The 18,192-nt window shown below is 46.8% G+C and overlaps 1 protein-coding gene and 1 pseudogene across 1 annotated transcript; one reads left to right on the forward strand and one right to left on the reverse strand.

Moving 5' to 3' along the window:
• Nucleotides 1-1,056: 1,056 nt before the first annotated feature.
• Nucleotides 1,057-2,967, forward strand: LOC109751382 (scopoletin glucosyltransferase-like; annotated as a pseudogene).
• A 10,443-nt stretch (nucleotides 2,968-13,410) lies between these two features.
• LOC109751379 (UDP-glycosyltransferase 83A1-like) lies at nucleotides 13,411-15,119 on the reverse strand. The gene is made up of 3 exons (XM_020310278.3): nucleotides 14,646-15,119; nucleotides 14,028-14,563; nucleotides 13,411-13,935 (listed from the first exon to the last, which is right to left on the reverse strand). Exons 1-3 carry the CDS (start codon nucleotides 15,115-15,117, stop codon nucleotides 13,582-13,584), a joined length of 1,362 nt encoding a protein of 453 aa, XP_020165867.2. The 5' UTR covers nucleotides 15,118-15,119; the 3' UTR covers nucleotides 13,411-13,581.
• Between the last annotated feature and the right edge of the window lie 3,073 nt (nucleotides 15,120-18,192).

Consider the following 18,192-nt stretch of genomic DNA (forward strand, 5'->3'; position numbering starts at 1 on the left):
GAGGGGAGGGGAGGGGTTGAAATGCAATATGGGACTCCCAAAATTGAAGAGAAGTTGTCGGTTGCGGTATCGGATCCAACGTGCTACACGCCCAGCATGCATGAGCTATAGGTAGTACGAGTAGAAATAAAGTTGAGTCAATTAGTGTACCTATCTGCTAACCCATGAATGTCCCGGTCCCAAACTTGATTAGGGGAGGGGAGCGGGAGTAGCTAGGTTCATCAAGTTGTGTCAATCAGTGTACCTCTCTGTCAGCCCATGAATGTCCCGGTCCCAACTTGATTATGGGAGGGGAGGGGAGGGGTTGAAATGCAATATGGGACTCCCAAAATTGAAGAGAAGTTGTCGGTTGCGGTATCGGATCCAACGTGCTACACGCCCAGCATGCATGGTAGTACGAGTAGAAATAAAGTTGAGTACATCAGTGTACATATCTGCTAACCCATGAATGTCCCGGTCCCAAACTTGATTAGGGGAGGGGAGCGGGAGTAGCTAGGTTCATCAAGTTGTGTCAATCAGTGTACCTCTCTGTCAGCCCATGAATGTCCCGGTCCCAACTTGATTATGGGAGGGGAGGGGAGGGGTTGAAATGCAATATGGGACTCCCAAAATTGAAGAGAAGTTGTCGGTTGCGGTATCGGATCCAACGTGCTACACGCCCAGCATGCATGGTAGTACGAGTAGAAATAAAGTTGAGTACATCAGTGTACATATCTGCTAACCTATGAATGTCCCGGTCCCAAACTTGATTAGGGGAGGGGAGCGGGAGTAGCTAGGTTCATCAAGTTGTGTCAATCAATGTACCTCTCTGCAGCCCATGAATGTCCCTGTCCCAACTTGATTATGGGAGGGGAGGGGAGAGTTTGAAATGCAATATGGGGGCGACAGGCGGTCGCTATGCTGGCAGGTGGTCTTGGGTCACGATTAAACGCGTACACGTCCAATTGTTAGGCCTTAAATTCTTAGATAAGTTTTCCGGGGGGTCGATGGGTGGATTAAGTTTCTCCAAGGGTCATTTATTTAGTACAAATAATAAAATATTTGTGGAATCCAGCATGCGTGTCCGTTGTTTCGTTGTTGTGATGAGAGATAAAGTTGTTGGGCGTGGATGTTTGGTTTACCCAAGGGAAATTGCTGACTGTGATCTCCAATTTTCTTATTTATAGGCCTTCCGCGCGGGCGTAAACAAGCAGAGAAGAAGATGGCCTCCAACAATAGTACCCCCAGCCCCAGCCCCAGCACCAGCACCAGCAAGCTTCGGGTCCTGCTCATCCCCTACTTTGCAACAAGCCACATCGATCCCTTCACCGAGCTTGCCATGCGCCTCGCCGCAGCAAATGACGCCGTAGAAGCAACCGTGGCGGTCACTTCGGCCAACGTGTCGATCGTCCAGTCCTTGCTGCAGGACCGTGGGCATCAGGGTGTGAAGATAGCGACCTATCCGTTCCCGACTGTGGACGGCATCCCCAAAGGCGTCTAGAACCTCGGGAAGGTTGCCACGCCGGAAGCCTCGTTGCGCATCCGCAAAGCTACCCTAGTGGATGCCGTGACGCGCCCCGCGCAGGAGACGCTCATCCGGGCTCAGTCTCCGGACGCGATCATCACCGACATGCTATGCACCTGGAACGGCAGCATCGCGGACGAGCTGGGTGTGCCGTGCGTCACATTCAGTGTGATGGGCGCCTTCTCGATGCTTGCTGTGCGTCACCTCGCGGACGAGGTTGGCAATGACGATGCCGTGAGGGAGGTCCCTCGGTTCCCCGTCCCGCCTATACGGATACCGAGGGCCGAGTTACCAAATTTCTTGAGGACACACCACTACTCATTCATTAACTCGTTGAACTCACTTCAAGCTGACTGCTTTGGCCTCGCCATGAACACTTCATCAGACCTGGAGAAGCCTTATTGCGAGATATACAGACGCCAGGGCTACGTGAAGCGCGCCTACTTTCTAGGGCCTGTTGCGTCATTGCCCTTGCCCGCAGCCGCAGCCGCAGAGGAGAGGAAGGAGAAGGACAAGAAGAAGAACAAGTGCATCATCATGGATTGGCTTGACTCGAAGCCAGACCATTCGGTGGCGTACGTCTCCTTCGGCAGCATGGCGCACGCCAAGGATGCTCAGCTGGACGAGCTTGCTCTTGGGCTGGATGCCTCGGGGAAGTCGTTCCTGTGGGTGGTGAGGGGCAAGGAGGATTGGAATTCACCCAAGGGGTGGGAGGAGCGCGTCCAGGTCCAGGATAGGGGGCTCATCATCAGAGCCTGGGCTCCACAGACAGCTATACTAGGGCACCCGGCAGTGGGTGCATTTGTGACGCACTGTGGGTGGAACTCCATCCTAGAGACGGTGGCGGCTGGCCTGCCTGTGCTCACATGGCCCGTCTTTTTTGAGCAGTTCATCACCGAGAGGCAGGTGACGGAGGTCCTAGGGATCGGGGAGCCGCTGTGGCCGGATGGCGCCGCGGCCGGCCTACGCAGTGAGAGAAACCAAGAACACGAGGTTGTTCCGGGCCAAAACGTGGCACGGGCATTGACGGGGTTTATGGGCGCCGGAGGGCGAGGGGACGCTGCGAGAATCAAGGTGATGGACCTCGCCGCCAAGGCACGCGCAGCCGTGGCACAAGGAGGCTCCTCCCACCGTGACTTTCATCGTCTGGTTGATGATCTCATGGCGGCAGCAGCAGCTAAGAGGAGGACCTTTATGCATCCATTCTCTCTCAGCCGCACCTCCATCTGTGTCAGTTTAATTAATTAATTAGTTATCGCTACTAGTACTGAAATAAAAGAAACCAAGGAAAGAGCACATGCATACAACTACAAGGTAATGGCTGGCCTGGCCCCATGAGCATTGTAGTCAATAGTTTGCTATTTTTTTTCCTGTTTCCAGTTTGTAATGCCTGCTTGGGCACCCCTTCATAAAATCAGCGGCCAGCTGCTTTATCGTAAAAGAAAAATGCGATTTTGCTAATTTTCAGTCGGATGGAATTAATTGGCTTTCATTCTTTTTTTTTCCGTCCGATCACACTGTTGAGATTCATCCAGTTCTGTTTTTTCCAGCTCTCGTGCTGTTTCGTTCTTATCGGGCCCGCAAACTTTTTAGGGAGACCCGTTAATTTTGTGGGTCATTTCTCCTGGTCTGAGTCCCATTTGTTTTGAACTTCTCTTTTCTCTCCCCCATGTAGCTGCCTTTGTCTGTTTCCTTCCCCATTTCCTTAGGCGAGAGCATGGGGAGAGAGGCATGGCGATTTTGATTGGACTTCTCACTTGCTGACCCTATAGAGAGCGTTTTGGTGGTGAGGCGTCCAGTTCTTGGTTTGATTCATCTCTCGAGATAGAGGGGGGAGAGGGAGAGGCTAAGGCGACACCATGGCTATTGGGCTGCGGTGTTCTCTCTGTGTCGCTTGATTCGTGATGCTACTCCTGGTAGTGACCTGAGAGCCCTACGCCCCCCCCCCCCCCTACCCGAGGTTGTTGGCTGCAAGCATTCCCTTCCCCTGTTCCATTTCCTTGTATTGTGTCATTGTGTGTGATTTCTAGATCCGGTTGAGTGATCTGGATTTGGGAACCTATCAAGAGTGGGCACGTGTATTAGTTTGGGACCCTGCGGTGTAGAATTGCTTGTGACTGTAGACGCCCGTCCGTGAATTTTGTTAACGTGGTTCAGGTCTTGGCGTGTGCACGTATCCTTTTCGCTAGCTGCGGGCGAATCTGTAGTGATTCAGTATCTTGGTCAACTGACCGTTTTGTCGGGCGGTGGCCTTATCTCTAGCGCGCACACGCATGATGTATGCAGTCTGCGGCTAGCTGTTTCTTTCTATACAATCAGGAGCCGGCTCGGGACCTCTCTCACTCTATCTTGAAGACTCCAACCGCTTGCCGCTAGCCGCCCGTGCCTGCCGCCTGCCACTCTACCACTGTACCTATAAGAAGGGTACCGGCCTCGCCTATAGGACAGGGGGCGCGGTCGCCAAGGGGCGGCTGCGCCGAGCTGCAACCAGGGGGCGTACCGAGGGGCTGCATCTCGCCGCCTAGCACCTCCTCCTCTTCAGCCGGCCAGATCCCCTCACATTCCTGCAGGTCCAGCCCAACCCCGACACCGCCGATGTCCTCCGCACCGCCGCCCAAGCCCCGCACGCGATGGGCCTGATGCTCCGGCCACTCGTCGTATACTCCTGGCGTAGCACTTCTTCGCCATCGATGATCTATGCATCTGCATCGTCACATGAGTCGATGATATGCAACATATATACTTGAGCAACAGAAAGAGACAGACATGGCAAAAATATTAGCAACATATCATAAGCATAATTAACAAGTTCATCATACCCAAAATGCCCTAACTAGAGTGATCTTCGCTAGTTGAGGAGGACAGTTTAGTTACATCATAAATAAAGTTTCGTCGTGCATAACTCAAAGTTTCGTCATACAGAAAGTATGCTAAACGGACTCTTCGTCATATATCGTCAATCACTCCAACATGTCGTCCCATCCCTCCAAGTCAGGGAGATAGTCCCCGAGCGCAGTGAAAGGCTTCAGGTCGAGACGCTGAGCGGCTACGCGTGTTCGGACGTCTTCACGCGACATTTGCGCTTCTTCGTAGAACATCCCTGTTTTTTCGAGGACCTCCTTCATGATGATTTGGGAAAGTTCACGCTTGATGTGATAGAACTCAGATTGGAGTAGATGATCGAGAATATCTCCTAGGTTTTTTGCCCATTGCAGAATATGGGCATCGCCGGATCTAGGTGACATGCGAAGATTCTGCAGATCTCGTCTGTACTCCAGCATGTGGTGTAGGACATAGAGTACATCACTGAGAGTACCACTCAGTTGCTGGATGAGGGAGAAGTCAGTCTTATGGCCGAAGCAGGGCTTGCGGTTCCTTATCGTCCTGGTCGTGATCTCTCCACCCCGTACGCAGTACGTAATGTAGGAGATATGCCCTAGAGGCAATAATAAATGATATTAGTTATCTCCGAGTTCATAATTATGTTTATGTTCCATGCTATAACTGCTATGGTTCTCGAGTCTGCAATAACCACGAGGCTCGGAGGAAGACTCATATGCACGTGTGGAATAATAAACGGTAAAATGTATTCCTAGTCTGGCCTCTAAGACTAGCTCAAGTGTTGCATGATGGTTATGTTTTCCTGATCATGAGCATGTCTATGTCAGCAACCTTGAGGGCACAATGTTAAGAGAACATTTGTGTTGAATCGACCCGGCATGATGTTATGCTATGAGATTCATTCGTCACAAGTTTATTGGTACATAACACAGAGATGGTTAACGTTTGCATGATTCCTTAGACCATGAGAGTATCGAGTTTCTTCATGCTTGCTTCATGAACTTTGGGGTTCGTTAAACGTCATCCATAAATGGGTGGCTATTACGGCGGCTTACGGGTTCATGGAAAAGAGTGTCAAGTAACTTGATAGCTCAAGATTGGGATTTGCTCCTCCGACGATGGAGAGATATCTCTGGGCCCTCTCGGTGTTACGGTATGCATCATCGTCTGGCCAGACACATTGTGATTTGATCACGGGGATGCCGGAACACGATAACGAGAAAAGAGAACAATACCGGTAACGAGGTAGCTAGCATAGTGGACAAGTTGTTGATCCACAAGAATGCCAACATGTCTCACCTCGGGTATTTGTAACATATCGCGAAGCAACAGGAATAGCACACGGCAACTGGAGGTTCACTCGAATATTTATTCGTGTGGGTATAGGGGTCAATATGGGTGTCCACGGCTCCGATGTTGATCATTGATCGGAAGGGGTTCCGGGTCATGTCTATACTTCACCGAACCTATAGGGTCACACGCTTAAGGGTCATCTATCTGCTGAATACTAGACAGGGAGTCTGAGAGAAAATCACTGAAAAAGTTTCGGACACCGAAAAGTTTCGGACAGCGGAATCGTACCGCAGAGAGAGGTCATCGGATAAGTTTCGATGATACCGAAAAGTTGTTTCGGGATACACCATTAAGTCAAATTGGTTTCGGCACATGCCTGATAATTCTTGGAGGATGCCAGAATCATTCTGGAAGCTTTTTGGAATTTTCTGAGATAAAAACCGGAAATGTTCCGGAGCTGCCGGAGCCACTTCAGATGCGTTTCGCAGATGAAAATTACTAAAACCGGAATTGTTTCGGAACACGTTGAAAATCATTTTAGTGGGTACTGGAAATGTTCTTAGCCCACATAAATATTTTCAGTTCGATCATACGCTGAAAAATGTCGTCGTGAATAGTGAAAATCAGCTTTATGGTTACTTTATGGAAAGCCACCTTTTGGGGCTTTGCTCCAAAAGATCTTGGGGATGACATGGATGGATAGGAGCCATTTTTTGGGCCCCTCATGGGGGTGTGGACGGCCACATGGGGTATCCCCCCTTGGGGACCCTCTTGTTCCTTGGTTTCACTCCTAGGTCCTTGTGGAAGGACTTCATTCATGTGCATTTTGGGTTTTGTGTGAAACTACCCTACCCCCTTGGGATTTCTTATAAATAGAGGTGGAGGGGCAGCCCTCCACACTCATCCCTTGCTCTCACATACATGCCATTGCAATGATCTGGCTTCTTCTCTCCCTCCCAGCGAAATAGTTTCGTAGAGCCGAAAGGCTGTCTGGGATCCGGCAGGAACTAGTTCTGGACGGCGAAGCCCTGCCGGATAGCTGACACCATATGTGTGCAACTCTGTAGAGAGGTCGTAGTTTTGATCTTAGTGCCCTGAGGGGCTGTTCGAGAGTGCCTCCCGAAGGGCCGTCCAAGTGACGGTCCGAGTTCTGTGGGTCCTCCCGGAGGGCTGTCCGAGTGACCGTTCGAGTTTCGAAGGTCCTCCCGAAGGGCTGTCCGCGACACCGTCCGGGGGACTGTTCGACCGGCTCCCGGAGGGCTGTCCGTATGGCGGATGAGGGTATTCATCCTCGCGGTTGGGAGGTTGTAAATCCTAGCTGCGGGGATCTGCACCGCCGATCGTCATCGACTCTACTTCCCGCTGCGCTACGAGTCTGTAACGAAAAAGATCAAACCTTGTATGCAGTCGGTAGCCGCGGCGGGGCTTATAAACCGGTGCGAGCTCCTCTCAACTAGCGAGGTGGGACTAAACATTGTGCACTGCGGGTGGCAGCGCACCACCTTTAGTACCGGTTGGTGGCTCCAACCGGTACTAAGGAGGGGGGGGGGTCTTTAGTACCCGTTGGAGCCACCAACCCGTACAAAAGGCCACCACTTTTAGTACCGGTTGGTGGCTCCAACCGGTACTAAAGACCACCCCTTTAGTACCGGTTGGAGCCACCAACCCGTACTAAAGGCCACCACCTCTTTAGTACCGGTTCGTGGCACGAACCGGTACTAAAGGTTCGCCACGAACCGGTAGTAATGAGCGCCGCCCGCCTGGCCGTTGGAACCGGCATTAATGATCACATTACTGCCGGTTCAATACCAAACCGGGACTAATGAGTTTCACATTAGACCCTTTTTCTACGTACTATTGTGAATTAGTTGGCTATTTTTTTTCTTTTTAAAGAAGGGCGATTTGTTATTATCTATCAATACTGGATGATCCGGTGGCCATGCCTGTGTAAACAACTACAACCAACATCTAAAACCTTGAGTTGTAAGTTCACTGTTTGCCATGCCTCAAACGTGTTAGTACTTCATTCTTCCTTTCATATTCGAGATGCTGGCAATTTATTCAATAAACTTAATACTTAGGGAAAAAAATATGGTGATTACCTTTTTTTGGGAAGGTAGTATACTAATATATCCATTCAACTTCAGCAAGTTCTAAAACAGCTCCTCTTGACCTGTTTCAGCTTTGTGGGCGAGAGCATGCATGATAATGGCAGCTTGGTGTTCGCCTACTACAAGGACGGAGCTGCTGATCCAACTTTCCTCTACTTCGCACATGGGCTGCAAAAGATCAACTGCTAATCACGCTGCATGCTATAATCTATATGCAGCCGTCAGTAGTTTTGCTCTTGTCTATGGTTGCCAGCCGACTCTCCAATGTTGGTGTCGTAATTGTGGGATTTGCTTTATAGTTATAGTAATCGTGAAATTGTTGTGATGATAATTTCGGGAGTTACATTTGGTAGCTGCATGAAATTAGATGGATGATTTAATTAGCAGGAGTACCCAGTTGCAGTTGGGACGCGGACTTTAAGACTAGCCATGATGGAAAGTGACCTAGACTAGTAACATGTGCATGATGTAATGCAACACTCCATTTATTAGGTTGTACACTCATCTTGTCTTGATATGTGTGATGTTATTCGTGCTATGAGTAACTAGCCATGGTACCACATGCCTCTCTTTCTTCATTGATTACTTGGCACATCATCTATTTTGCCTAGATATGTGTGATGTTACCATCTATATTACTCCCATTGTGGGTAGTCTAATGCTGGCTAGACACGTACATGGTGTTGTTCGCTGATCGATATCCACTAAATGTAACGTCTCACTTGTCAACACGCATGAGTACACAGATGTTTATTGCTAGTAAACGGGTATCTCTAATAAAGATTACACGAAATTCCAACAGCTGATACTTTTGCCAATAAAATAGCTCCCAGAACAAACAAGCGCAAACTGAAGCAACATACACAACCTGTATTATTACAGGCTCATATAATTCCACCTCGAATGTCTAGAGCCAAGGTGCTCGATGCTCCCATACATACTTGCCAACAAATAGGAGGTACACGTCCCTATGAATGCACGCACACACCGCTACCCCTATGAGCACTTTGAGAGACTGTGTCAGCATATCATCGTGAGATTGACCAAGCAACCACAGATGCCTTCATAGTCTCGATGGGAACATCTTCTCCCACTGAATGAGTATGCCGGGAAGAATATAATGAATCCATGAAGATGCGAGCAGCAGTGTCAAGTGTAGGAACCCAATGTTCTTCTAACCATCAAAGATCCAATCACAGGTTGGTTCACTGGTTTTGATATTTTGAGAGCACAATTGTGATGTGAATCTTGTCATCTAGTGATTTCCTATTATGTTGCTTATGTCCATGTGATTTTTCCCTTGGCCATCTTCGAATTGTGAAGATTCGCACAACCCTGGGGCTTTGTCCTCTTTCCTCAAATTTAGTGTACAAAGTAACTTAGTTGCCTACTCTGTTAATCAGCATATGTTAGCCAAGTTTTAGAGAACTTTCATAGTAATATTTTTGTGTGGAAGAGAACTTCGATAACTGAAAATGGCTTTGCTAATGTTCATGACATTAGTTGCGACCAAAAAAAAATGTCAGCTCCAGCTGACAAGCTAATATATAAAATATTACACTCAATAAGTTCTCCGTAACACCCAAATATCACGTGCCAAAAACATATCCTAACAGAAATAAATAACTAACAAAGTATTTTCTCAAAAAAAGATGAAGACGACATGCTTTCCCTTGATAGAATAAGATGTACTATCTAGGGCTAGACACACTTTTGTAGTACAAGAATGTTGTCGGAAAAGTACTAGGGACACAATTTATAACGCAGATATGCCAATGTGTGAACATACCGGCTCCCTCCCACCATCCTCACTAGCCCCTCCTCAGGCTTCCATTTACGCGTTTGCTTCTTTTGCAGTTGTCGGTTTTGATTCTTATCTCCGGCTGCTCCTATGGCTGCTTCTTCTTCTTCTTCTTCTTGTTGTTCTAGTTATTCTTGTGGGTTTTCAACTCCCCCTTCTGCTCCCACTCTGGGTGTCGTTGCTCCTCTTCTTCCCCTTGATTCTGATTCTGCTCTTCCGCCTCCTCCTCCATCTGCTGCTTCTTCTTGTTCCGCTTCTTGGTTTGCAGCTTCTTGAAGTCAGCAATTGTTATGTAGTCAGGGATAACTTTAAACCAGTCATCCATATCTTTTCCCAATTCACTGGATAATATATGTGAAAGACGGCTCTCTCTCGATTGGCAACCCCAAAAGCATGCCAACTTCTTCGAGCCTCCTATTTCTCCAAATGGAAACCAGAGAGTATGTGCTGCTAGAATCCATCGATTGACTAGTGGAGTTACAAGAACCTCTTCCATGAAATTAATAGGTATTCATTCCACCGTTCGACCGAGCGCTATAAGCTTAGTAGTAACACAATTGTGGATATAAAAGCTAAGTCCATCGCAAGAATAAGTCAACAAGAAGTGTGCAAATTTTGATTAGAGTGTACTTGTGCACCATGTAATCCTTGCATTCCTAGCAAACCCCCTATGTTTGGAGTATCTACGGGTCCAGACTTCTCAGAACCCCATGATCATCGAGTGTCATTCGTAAGATGGATGTGTGAACTTTGGACTTGCCCATGTCCTATGCTGGACCCATATGACATGTGTGCCCATGGTTCACATGTCCATCTTTTGAACGACACTCAATGATCATGGGGTTGTGATGAGTCTAGAGCCGTTGATACTCTGGTCGACAATGATTGGCCGGGAAATAAAGGATGACACGGTGCCCAGGTACGCTCTAACAGAAAGGTGCACACTTGTTTCTTGAGTTATTCTTGCGGTGGACTTAGCTTTTATATCCACAAGTGTGTGAAATGCTCAAGGCTACTAAATTTATAGTTTCAAGTTGAATGGTGGAACGACTTTCTGATGATTTCGAGTACAAGGATCTTATAACTGCACTAGTCGATCGATGGATTCCAGCAACGCATACTTTCCGGTTTTCATTTGGGGAATGGGAGTGAGCCTCTAAGACGTGGGCGTGCTTTTTGCGTAGCCAATCGAGGGAGAGCCCCTCCTTGACATGGATTATCAAGTGAACTAGGAAAAGGATATTGATGACACGTTTAAGGACATCCCTACCTCTATAATTATAGCGCACTTCAGGAAGCTGCAAAGGGAGAAGCGGAACAAGAACAAGGAGGTGGAAGAGAAGAATCAAAACCAAGGGTAAGAGTAGACAGATCAATCAAAGGAGGAGGAGGGGAAGGGGAAGAACCAAAATAATAATCAAAACAACAGCAACAACAACAACAACAACAACAAGCAACTACCAAAGGAGGAGGCGTAAGAAGATAATCAGAGCCGATAGCAGATGAAGAATCAAATGTGGAAACAATAGAAGCCAGAGGAGGGGTGGTGGGGAGGAAGCATGGAGGGAGCCAGTCTAGGCGCACATTAGCATATCTGCATCATACAGTGAGTCATTGGTACTTTTCAGACACAATTCTAGTACCACAAAAGTGTGTCTACACATGAATCACGGCGTGTTTATCTATTTTTGACAGTTATTTATTTCCGATAGGCCATCGTTGCTTCTAAAGTTAGTAAAATTTGCATGTTACACATGTGCAAGAAATATTAGGATTTAGGAAATCAACCATTCAATGATTCTCAAAGACAAATGCGGGTATAATGAGATAATAACTCGAAAGAGGTATAAGATCCATGAACCACTCATTGTGGGATCATGTTTTGCAGATTAAAATGCAAACAATTACCACACACTAGTTCTGGGCAAGAATAGCAACTTGCAACCTTAACAGCAAAATTGACTTGGAATGAATGAAAATATATCGAATCTGCAAACTTCGAGCTAGAGTTTAGAAATGTAGGCTAGTATACAAGCACATGAATACAATCATAGACAGCATTAGAGGCACGATGGTGAAGGCACAAAGGTCATGCACCTGTCATTTTGTTGTCATGCTGTTAGGAATGAAGCACGCTTGTCAGGAAAGAAAATGGTAGGAAAAAAAATTCGGGAAGAAAAGGGTTGGTAGTTGGTTGGAGCAATGAAACAAACCTTGGGAGTTCGTACTACGATTTTCTTGCAGCTCGAAGACACTCTACACCTACCGCGATAGATTAGTATACACTATAAAATTATTTCAACAACAATGGATATTTGATCGCAGGACATATTTAAATCTGGCAGCCTTACAATTATATTGCTCTGACAACATCAACTATGGAGGCTCTAACCACGTTGATTTGGCATACAGTAGTTTCTAACATCTTAACCTTTTCAAAAACTCCTCCCTTTGTTGTCTAACCTGGCAGGTGATTAGGTAGATACACTATGACTATGATGATTAAATACTGTTGGTGGTAATGACTATGATGATTATTAGCTAGTGTGTTGTCGGTGATGATATGATGCAAGAGTTTTTATATTAATATGATGATGATGATGATGAGTTATTATATCATTGGGTGAAAGAACAGCGAATTAGTTTCAACTGGATGCATCCTAAGTGATCAAGTCATGGATTATTAGCAGCCCAAAGGGCGGGAAGCGGCGGCCTTTGGTCCCGGTTGGTGGCACCAGCCGGGACTAAAGGGGGTGCATTGGTACGGGTTCGTGGCACCAGCCGGGACCAATACACCCCTTTAGTCCCGGTTGGTGCCACCAACCGGGACCAAAGGACATGTGCTGCCCGCGTCGCGGCCAAAGTTTAGTCCCACCTCGCTAGTTGAGAGAGCTCGAGAGTGGTTTATAAGCGCTGCTGCGCCAACCCTCTCGAGCTCCTCTCCATTGCAGGCTTACGGGCCTAATCTTGCACTGCTATGCCTTCTGCGGGCCTGAATCCTGGCCCATTGATGGGTTTCTAATCGAGGAGAATGACTCGATTGAATAGTATAAATAGTAATAAAACAATTGAGAGAACAGATTGATTGTATATACAAATTAGAATAGTCCAAAAGAAATATAATATCATAAAGTATGTGTAAGTACTGGTCGAAGAGGTTGCATATGAGACTATCCATGTGCAAGATGCCGGGTAGTTCAGGGCACATAGAGTAAGTGAGATGAAGAAAAAACTGCAGAAAGTAAAATTTAGATTATTTATGTATAGTTAACCTCATGATAAAGCGAGGTTCTTGTTGATCAACTTTAATAAGTAGGTCACCTTTTTGTTTAAGTGAAAATATCATCTAGCTACATGTTGGACAAATCATCTATAGTTTTATCGAGATGCATGTAATATTGATGAGCGACAAACTGAATATTAACCTCACATACTAAGTTAACATGAAATAAAAATATATATCCATTGACTTATGGTCAGGTGTTTAATTTAATCCAAACAACTCATACAAATGTCCATCAATATTATATTTTCGTCAATGGCATAATCGGCCCACTAAGTTGAAGGTGCATATTACCTGCACACACGTGATTTTATGTTTAGCATATAGGAGCATAACACCTACAACGTTTATATAGGAATTTTTTTTCTCTATCACATATATAACTGAAAGTCCGTGAAACATTGATTTATTTTCATATGTCAGATTCAACACTGTGCTAGTTGTTGGAATAAATTAAGACATATATAAACTGCCTGAACGAGAAATATTAAAAATGGATCAGCTTTTCGGAAATCATAACACAACTCACAATGTATGGAACATAACATGGGAGAAACAATTTACGATAGCACGGAAATAAGTGAACCAGTCTGCAAATCTGGAAACTAAAATAACAAGACGTAAAATAACCTTCGGCTCTTATTGGAACAATTATTCGTGCACGCCTTTCTGGAACAGTTCTTATGCCATAATAAGCATGTTGTACGGGGATAAGCCAATAACCGGATATTGTTTTGCAACAAATCCTTTACAGAGTGGCCTTGAGGATATTGACAAACTTCTGGAAATTTTCGTAGGAAGAACCACCCTTGGCAAGGCTCCGGCAAGCTGCATCCCCGAGGATTCGTGCCCTCTCTCCAATCACATGGTCAGTGATGACTCGTTCCACCATGGTGCTCACCTCCTCCTTGCTTATGGCGCCATCTTCCCCCGGCGACATGGCCAAGCCAGTCCTCCAGACGTCGCTAATATAGCTCCGGATGGTGAAATGGTCGAAGAAGTAGGGCCAGCATAGCATGGGGACGCCGTTCCTCAGCGCTTCCAAGACGGAGTGCCATCCGCAGTGAGTCAGGAAGCACCCGACGGCGCGGTGCGCCAGGACCTTCAATTTGTGTTCAAATGGAACAAGCCGCCGCGATTATTTCCCATATAAAACTACAAGCAACGCTAAGATGTGATCAAATGGACTCCCACCTGCTGCTGGGCGCACCAGCTGACGACCATGCCCTTGCCGGCGGTGCGGTTTTCGAACTCGTCGAACCACGCCTTGCGTAGGCCACCGAAGCCGGATGAAAAATCCGGGCGCACCACCCAGAGGAAGGGCCGGCCGGCGAGCTCCAGCCCCTCGGCGAGCTCCTGAATCTGGCTGGGGTCGAAGACGGTGGTGCTGCCGAACGCCGCATACACGACGGAGTTGTCGGCGTGCGCGTCGAGCCACTTGATGCATCTCGTGTCCTCCGGAAGGAACTGCCCGACGGTCTTCCCATCGGCGAATAGCGGGCCGATGGGCAGTATTTCGGGGTACAGCTCGAACGCCACGGCCTCGGCGTCGTGGAACGTGTTGCACAGGACCATGTCGGCAAGCCTGGCAGCCTGCGCGTTCCGGGAAGCGTTCTGGAAAAACGTAAGCTGCACCTCGGGGCCGCCGGCCACGCCCCACGGTACGTGCGCTGTGTAGAGCGGCGGCGTGTTGGGGGCGAGCAGGAACGCGCCTTGTCGCTTCGGGATGCCTGCAAATTTATTTATTCATTTATCAATTATCCTTTACTATTCCTGGGTCAACGCAAAATCGTAGTACTACGTAGCAAATACCATTGTCATCGAAGAAGCCGTCAGCTATAAGCTCCGGAATCCTCAACAGTGTGCCGAGGTATGCCGCCGGCATCGGGGAGAAGCAGGCGATCCTGACGGCGAGCTTCTTGGCAACCTCGTAGCACATCCCCACCACGGTGGCATCGGCAACGAGCCACTTCACCTTGGTCGCCCTAATGAGCTCCTCCACGTGGCCTCGTATGCTCCAGGACAACCCGGCAAGGGACTTGCTGATGTCCCTGCGGTCGTCGCCGTCAGCCAGACCGTCCGGTATGGCAACCAGCTGTATCCCGCCCAGTGCCTCATACCCGTTGGTGCGGTGTCCGAGGCCGCCGAGAATGAGCGCGTGGGTGCGCTCGGTGCAGACGAAAGTGACCTCCATGCCGTGGTCGACGAGCCGGTGCGACAGCTCCATGAGCGGGGTCACGTGGCCCTGCTCCGGGAGCGGCAGCACCATGACGCGGGGAGCCATGCCGGTGGGCTGTGAATGCCAGATACCAGTCGAGTTGCCTCTCCGCTGCCATATATAGTATATACGTAGCCGTATATATTTGACTGCATTGGACAGCAGGTCACATTGTCCATCCAAAGCATTTAGGCTTGCCAAATAAAGGATGTGGATAGACAGCACGCGGGCGCTAGATCGAGTGCCTGAGCATACCCTCTATATTAAAAATCTATATACCACGTCATCCTACTATGTTAAAACAGAAAAGTACATGAGGGTTCAACCTAACGCCGCCTCAGTCAAGAGCCCACACGCATTAATTTTCGGGTTTCACAAAATTTAAAAAGCTATAACTTTTGATCCGAGCATCCGAATCAAGATCGTTTTCACCGCTGGGTTTCTCGTGATGAGCTCTTCAAAACTAGATCCCATATGGATAGGTTTCAAAAAAGTTTATTTTAGAGCAACTTTGGGTGCTATAGGAGAGCAACTCATTTTTATTGCCTAATTTGACTACCTATGAGTCAAGAATTCTTTTAAATTAGTTACCATGACCAACAATGATTAGTTTCACCTCTAAGTTGCACTATAGGGAAGCAACTCGATTTTTGCTTAGTAGGACTACCAATTAGGATGGTTTGTGTAAAAAGAATGAGAAAATCACACGAAACATGAGGTAGTGCTACATGCAAGCAACTTCACTGCACTACGTGCATCTGTTAATTTGCTAACATTATCCCAAATTGCCTATCTTGGCTGCTCAGTTGTCTATAAATACTATGGAATTGCCTATCATTGATGCCTAGTTGCCCGCTATTGGTAATTAGTTGCCTATCATCGGTAATTAGCTGCTTACCATTGTTGATCAGTTGCCTACATATATTGTGAAGTTGTTTATCATTGCTTTTCTAAGTTGCCTGCAACACTATAAAGTTGCCTGCTATTGTTAATTAGTTGCCTACAATTGCTGCTTAGTTGCTTAACTTATAAATTAGTTGCCTAGATATAGTGTGAAGTTGCTCACCATTACTTTTCTAAGTTGCCTACAACACTATAAAGTTGCCTACCGGTGATGCTTAGTTGCATGCTATTGGTAATTAGTTGCCTACCATTGGTGCTCAGTTGCCCAACTTTACAAATTAGGTGCATACATATAGTGTGAAGTTGCTTATCATTGCTTTTCTAAGTTGCCTACAACAATCTAAAGTTGCCTACCGGTGATGCTTATATTAGTTGCTTGCAATTACAATTTCAGTTTCCTAAAATACATAACAAAGTTGCATATTAGTGTTGCTAAGTTGCCTATATATGAAACTAAGTTGCTTACCATACCTAAAAGTATTGTGCGCAACTAAGGAGGTCATTAAGCTACTCGCTAGTCATAGCAACAAGCTTAGTATAAATGTAAGCCTACCTCGAAAAACTAAGTTGTCAGCAATACTATAAACTTGGAGGCGAAGCTAGTTATGATAGAATACTTGCTAGTTATGGTAAGAAATTTAGAGGTGAAGCTAGTTAACTTTGTAGTCATGATAGCCAACTTCGAAGGTGTCTTCGATGATAGGCAGTCATACTGCACACACTAACATGCTGCTTTCATATAACACTAAAGTTGCTTCCTTAGCACCAAGCTTCAAAATATCGGATATCGGGTTCGTATTGGTTTGGCTTCGACATATCGGATGTCGGATATCGAGTGATATATCAGACGATATGTAGATATATCAGAGAAAACATGTCTAGTTTTTTACTTCATTATTTTTGCTCAACATTTGTTTTTAGTAAAACAAATTGTATAATGTTAATGCTTTAACATGACACTTTTAGATTCCTAGTTTATTGACTTGCTGATTAAGAAACTATGAAGAACAGATCCATAAATCCTTGCTCTGTGATTAAAAACAATATTGAAGGATCGTGGATGTCGCCTAGAGGGGGGGGTGAATAGGCGCTTTAAAATAATTACGGTCTAGGCTTGAACAAATGCGGAATAAATCTAGCTGTTAATTTGTCAAGCACAAAACCTACAACAACTAGGCTCACCTATGTGCACCAACAACTTATGCTAAGCAAGATAAACTATTAGGTGATAGCAAGATATATGACAAGAAACAATATGGCTGTCGCAAAGTAAAGGGCATAAGCAAAGGACTCGGGTAAGAGATAACCGAGGCACGTGGAGACGACAATGTATCCCGAAGTTCACACCCTTGCGGATGCTAATCTCCGTTTGGAGCGCTGTGGAGGCACAACGCTCCCCAAGAAGCCACTAGGGCCACCGTAATCTCCTCATGCCCGGTGTCTACTACGCAACCTTCTTTTTGTAGACGTTGTTGGGCCTCCAAGTGCAGAGGTTTGTAGGACAGTAGCAAATTTCCCTCAAGTGGATGACCTAAGGTTTATCAATCCGTGGGAGGCATAGGATGAAGATGGTCTCTCTCAAACAACCCTGCAACCAAATAACAAAGAGTCTCTTATGTCCCCAGTACACCCACTAAAATGGTAACTTGTATAGGTGCACTAGTTCGACGAAGAGATGGTGATAGAAGTGCAATATGGATGGTAGATATATGTTTTTGTATTCTGAAATTATAAAAACAGCAAGATAACTAATGATAAAAGTGAGCACAAACGGTGTTGCAATGCTACGAAACAAGGCCTAGGATTTATACTTTCACTAGTGCAAGGTAACTAATGATAAAAGTGAGCACAAACGGTGATAAAAGTTAGTCAAAACATACTCATAAGTTCTCCCATGGTGCTCCTGCCCAAGCACACCTTCTCCTCCATGGCTCCAAACGAGGCCGCCTCCTCATGTCGCTGCCGTCTAGGAGCTCGTCTGTCTTCCCCCTCGCCTCCATGACAGCACGACGGAGCACCTCACCACCGGCGACCAAACCCAATGCGCTCTCCATCTCCTTCCTCTCTCCCTTGTTTCTCTTTTTCCCTCTCCTTCTCCCTTCGGTTTTACTCACGTCCCATGCGCATGCCTGCGCAGGTCGTCGACATGCCCAACCAGGAGCTCTCTGCCTTGGCCCGGAAGAGGATCATCACACCGTCGTCTTGCTCTGCCCTAGATCCGGTCCCTCTTCAACAGTC

Source organism: Aegilops tauschii, chromosome 6 (genome assembly GCF_002575655.3).
Source record: "Aegilops tauschii subsp. strangulata cultivar AL8/78 chromosome 6, Aet v6.0, whole genome shotgun sequence".
Taxonomy (NCBI): Eukaryota; Viridiplantae; Streptophyta; class Magnoliopsida; order Poales; family Poaceae; genus Aegilops; species Aegilops tauschii.

Bases quoted from the DNA above. Each gene is read 5' to 3' on its own strand.
- LOC109751379 (XM_020310278.3), bottom strand. From the start codon at position 15,117: ATGGCTCCCCGCGTCATGGTGCTGCCGCTCCCGGAGCAGGGCCACGTG. The intron at 14,564-14,645 runs GTATTTGCTACG...ATAAATTTGCAG, and splicing joins CGGCTTCTTCGATGACAATG to GCATCCCGAAGCGACAAGGC. The intron at 13,936-14,027 runs GTGGGAGTCCAT...CACAAATTGAAG, and splicing joins GCTGGTGCGCCCAGCAGCAG to GTCCTGGCGCACCGCGCCGT.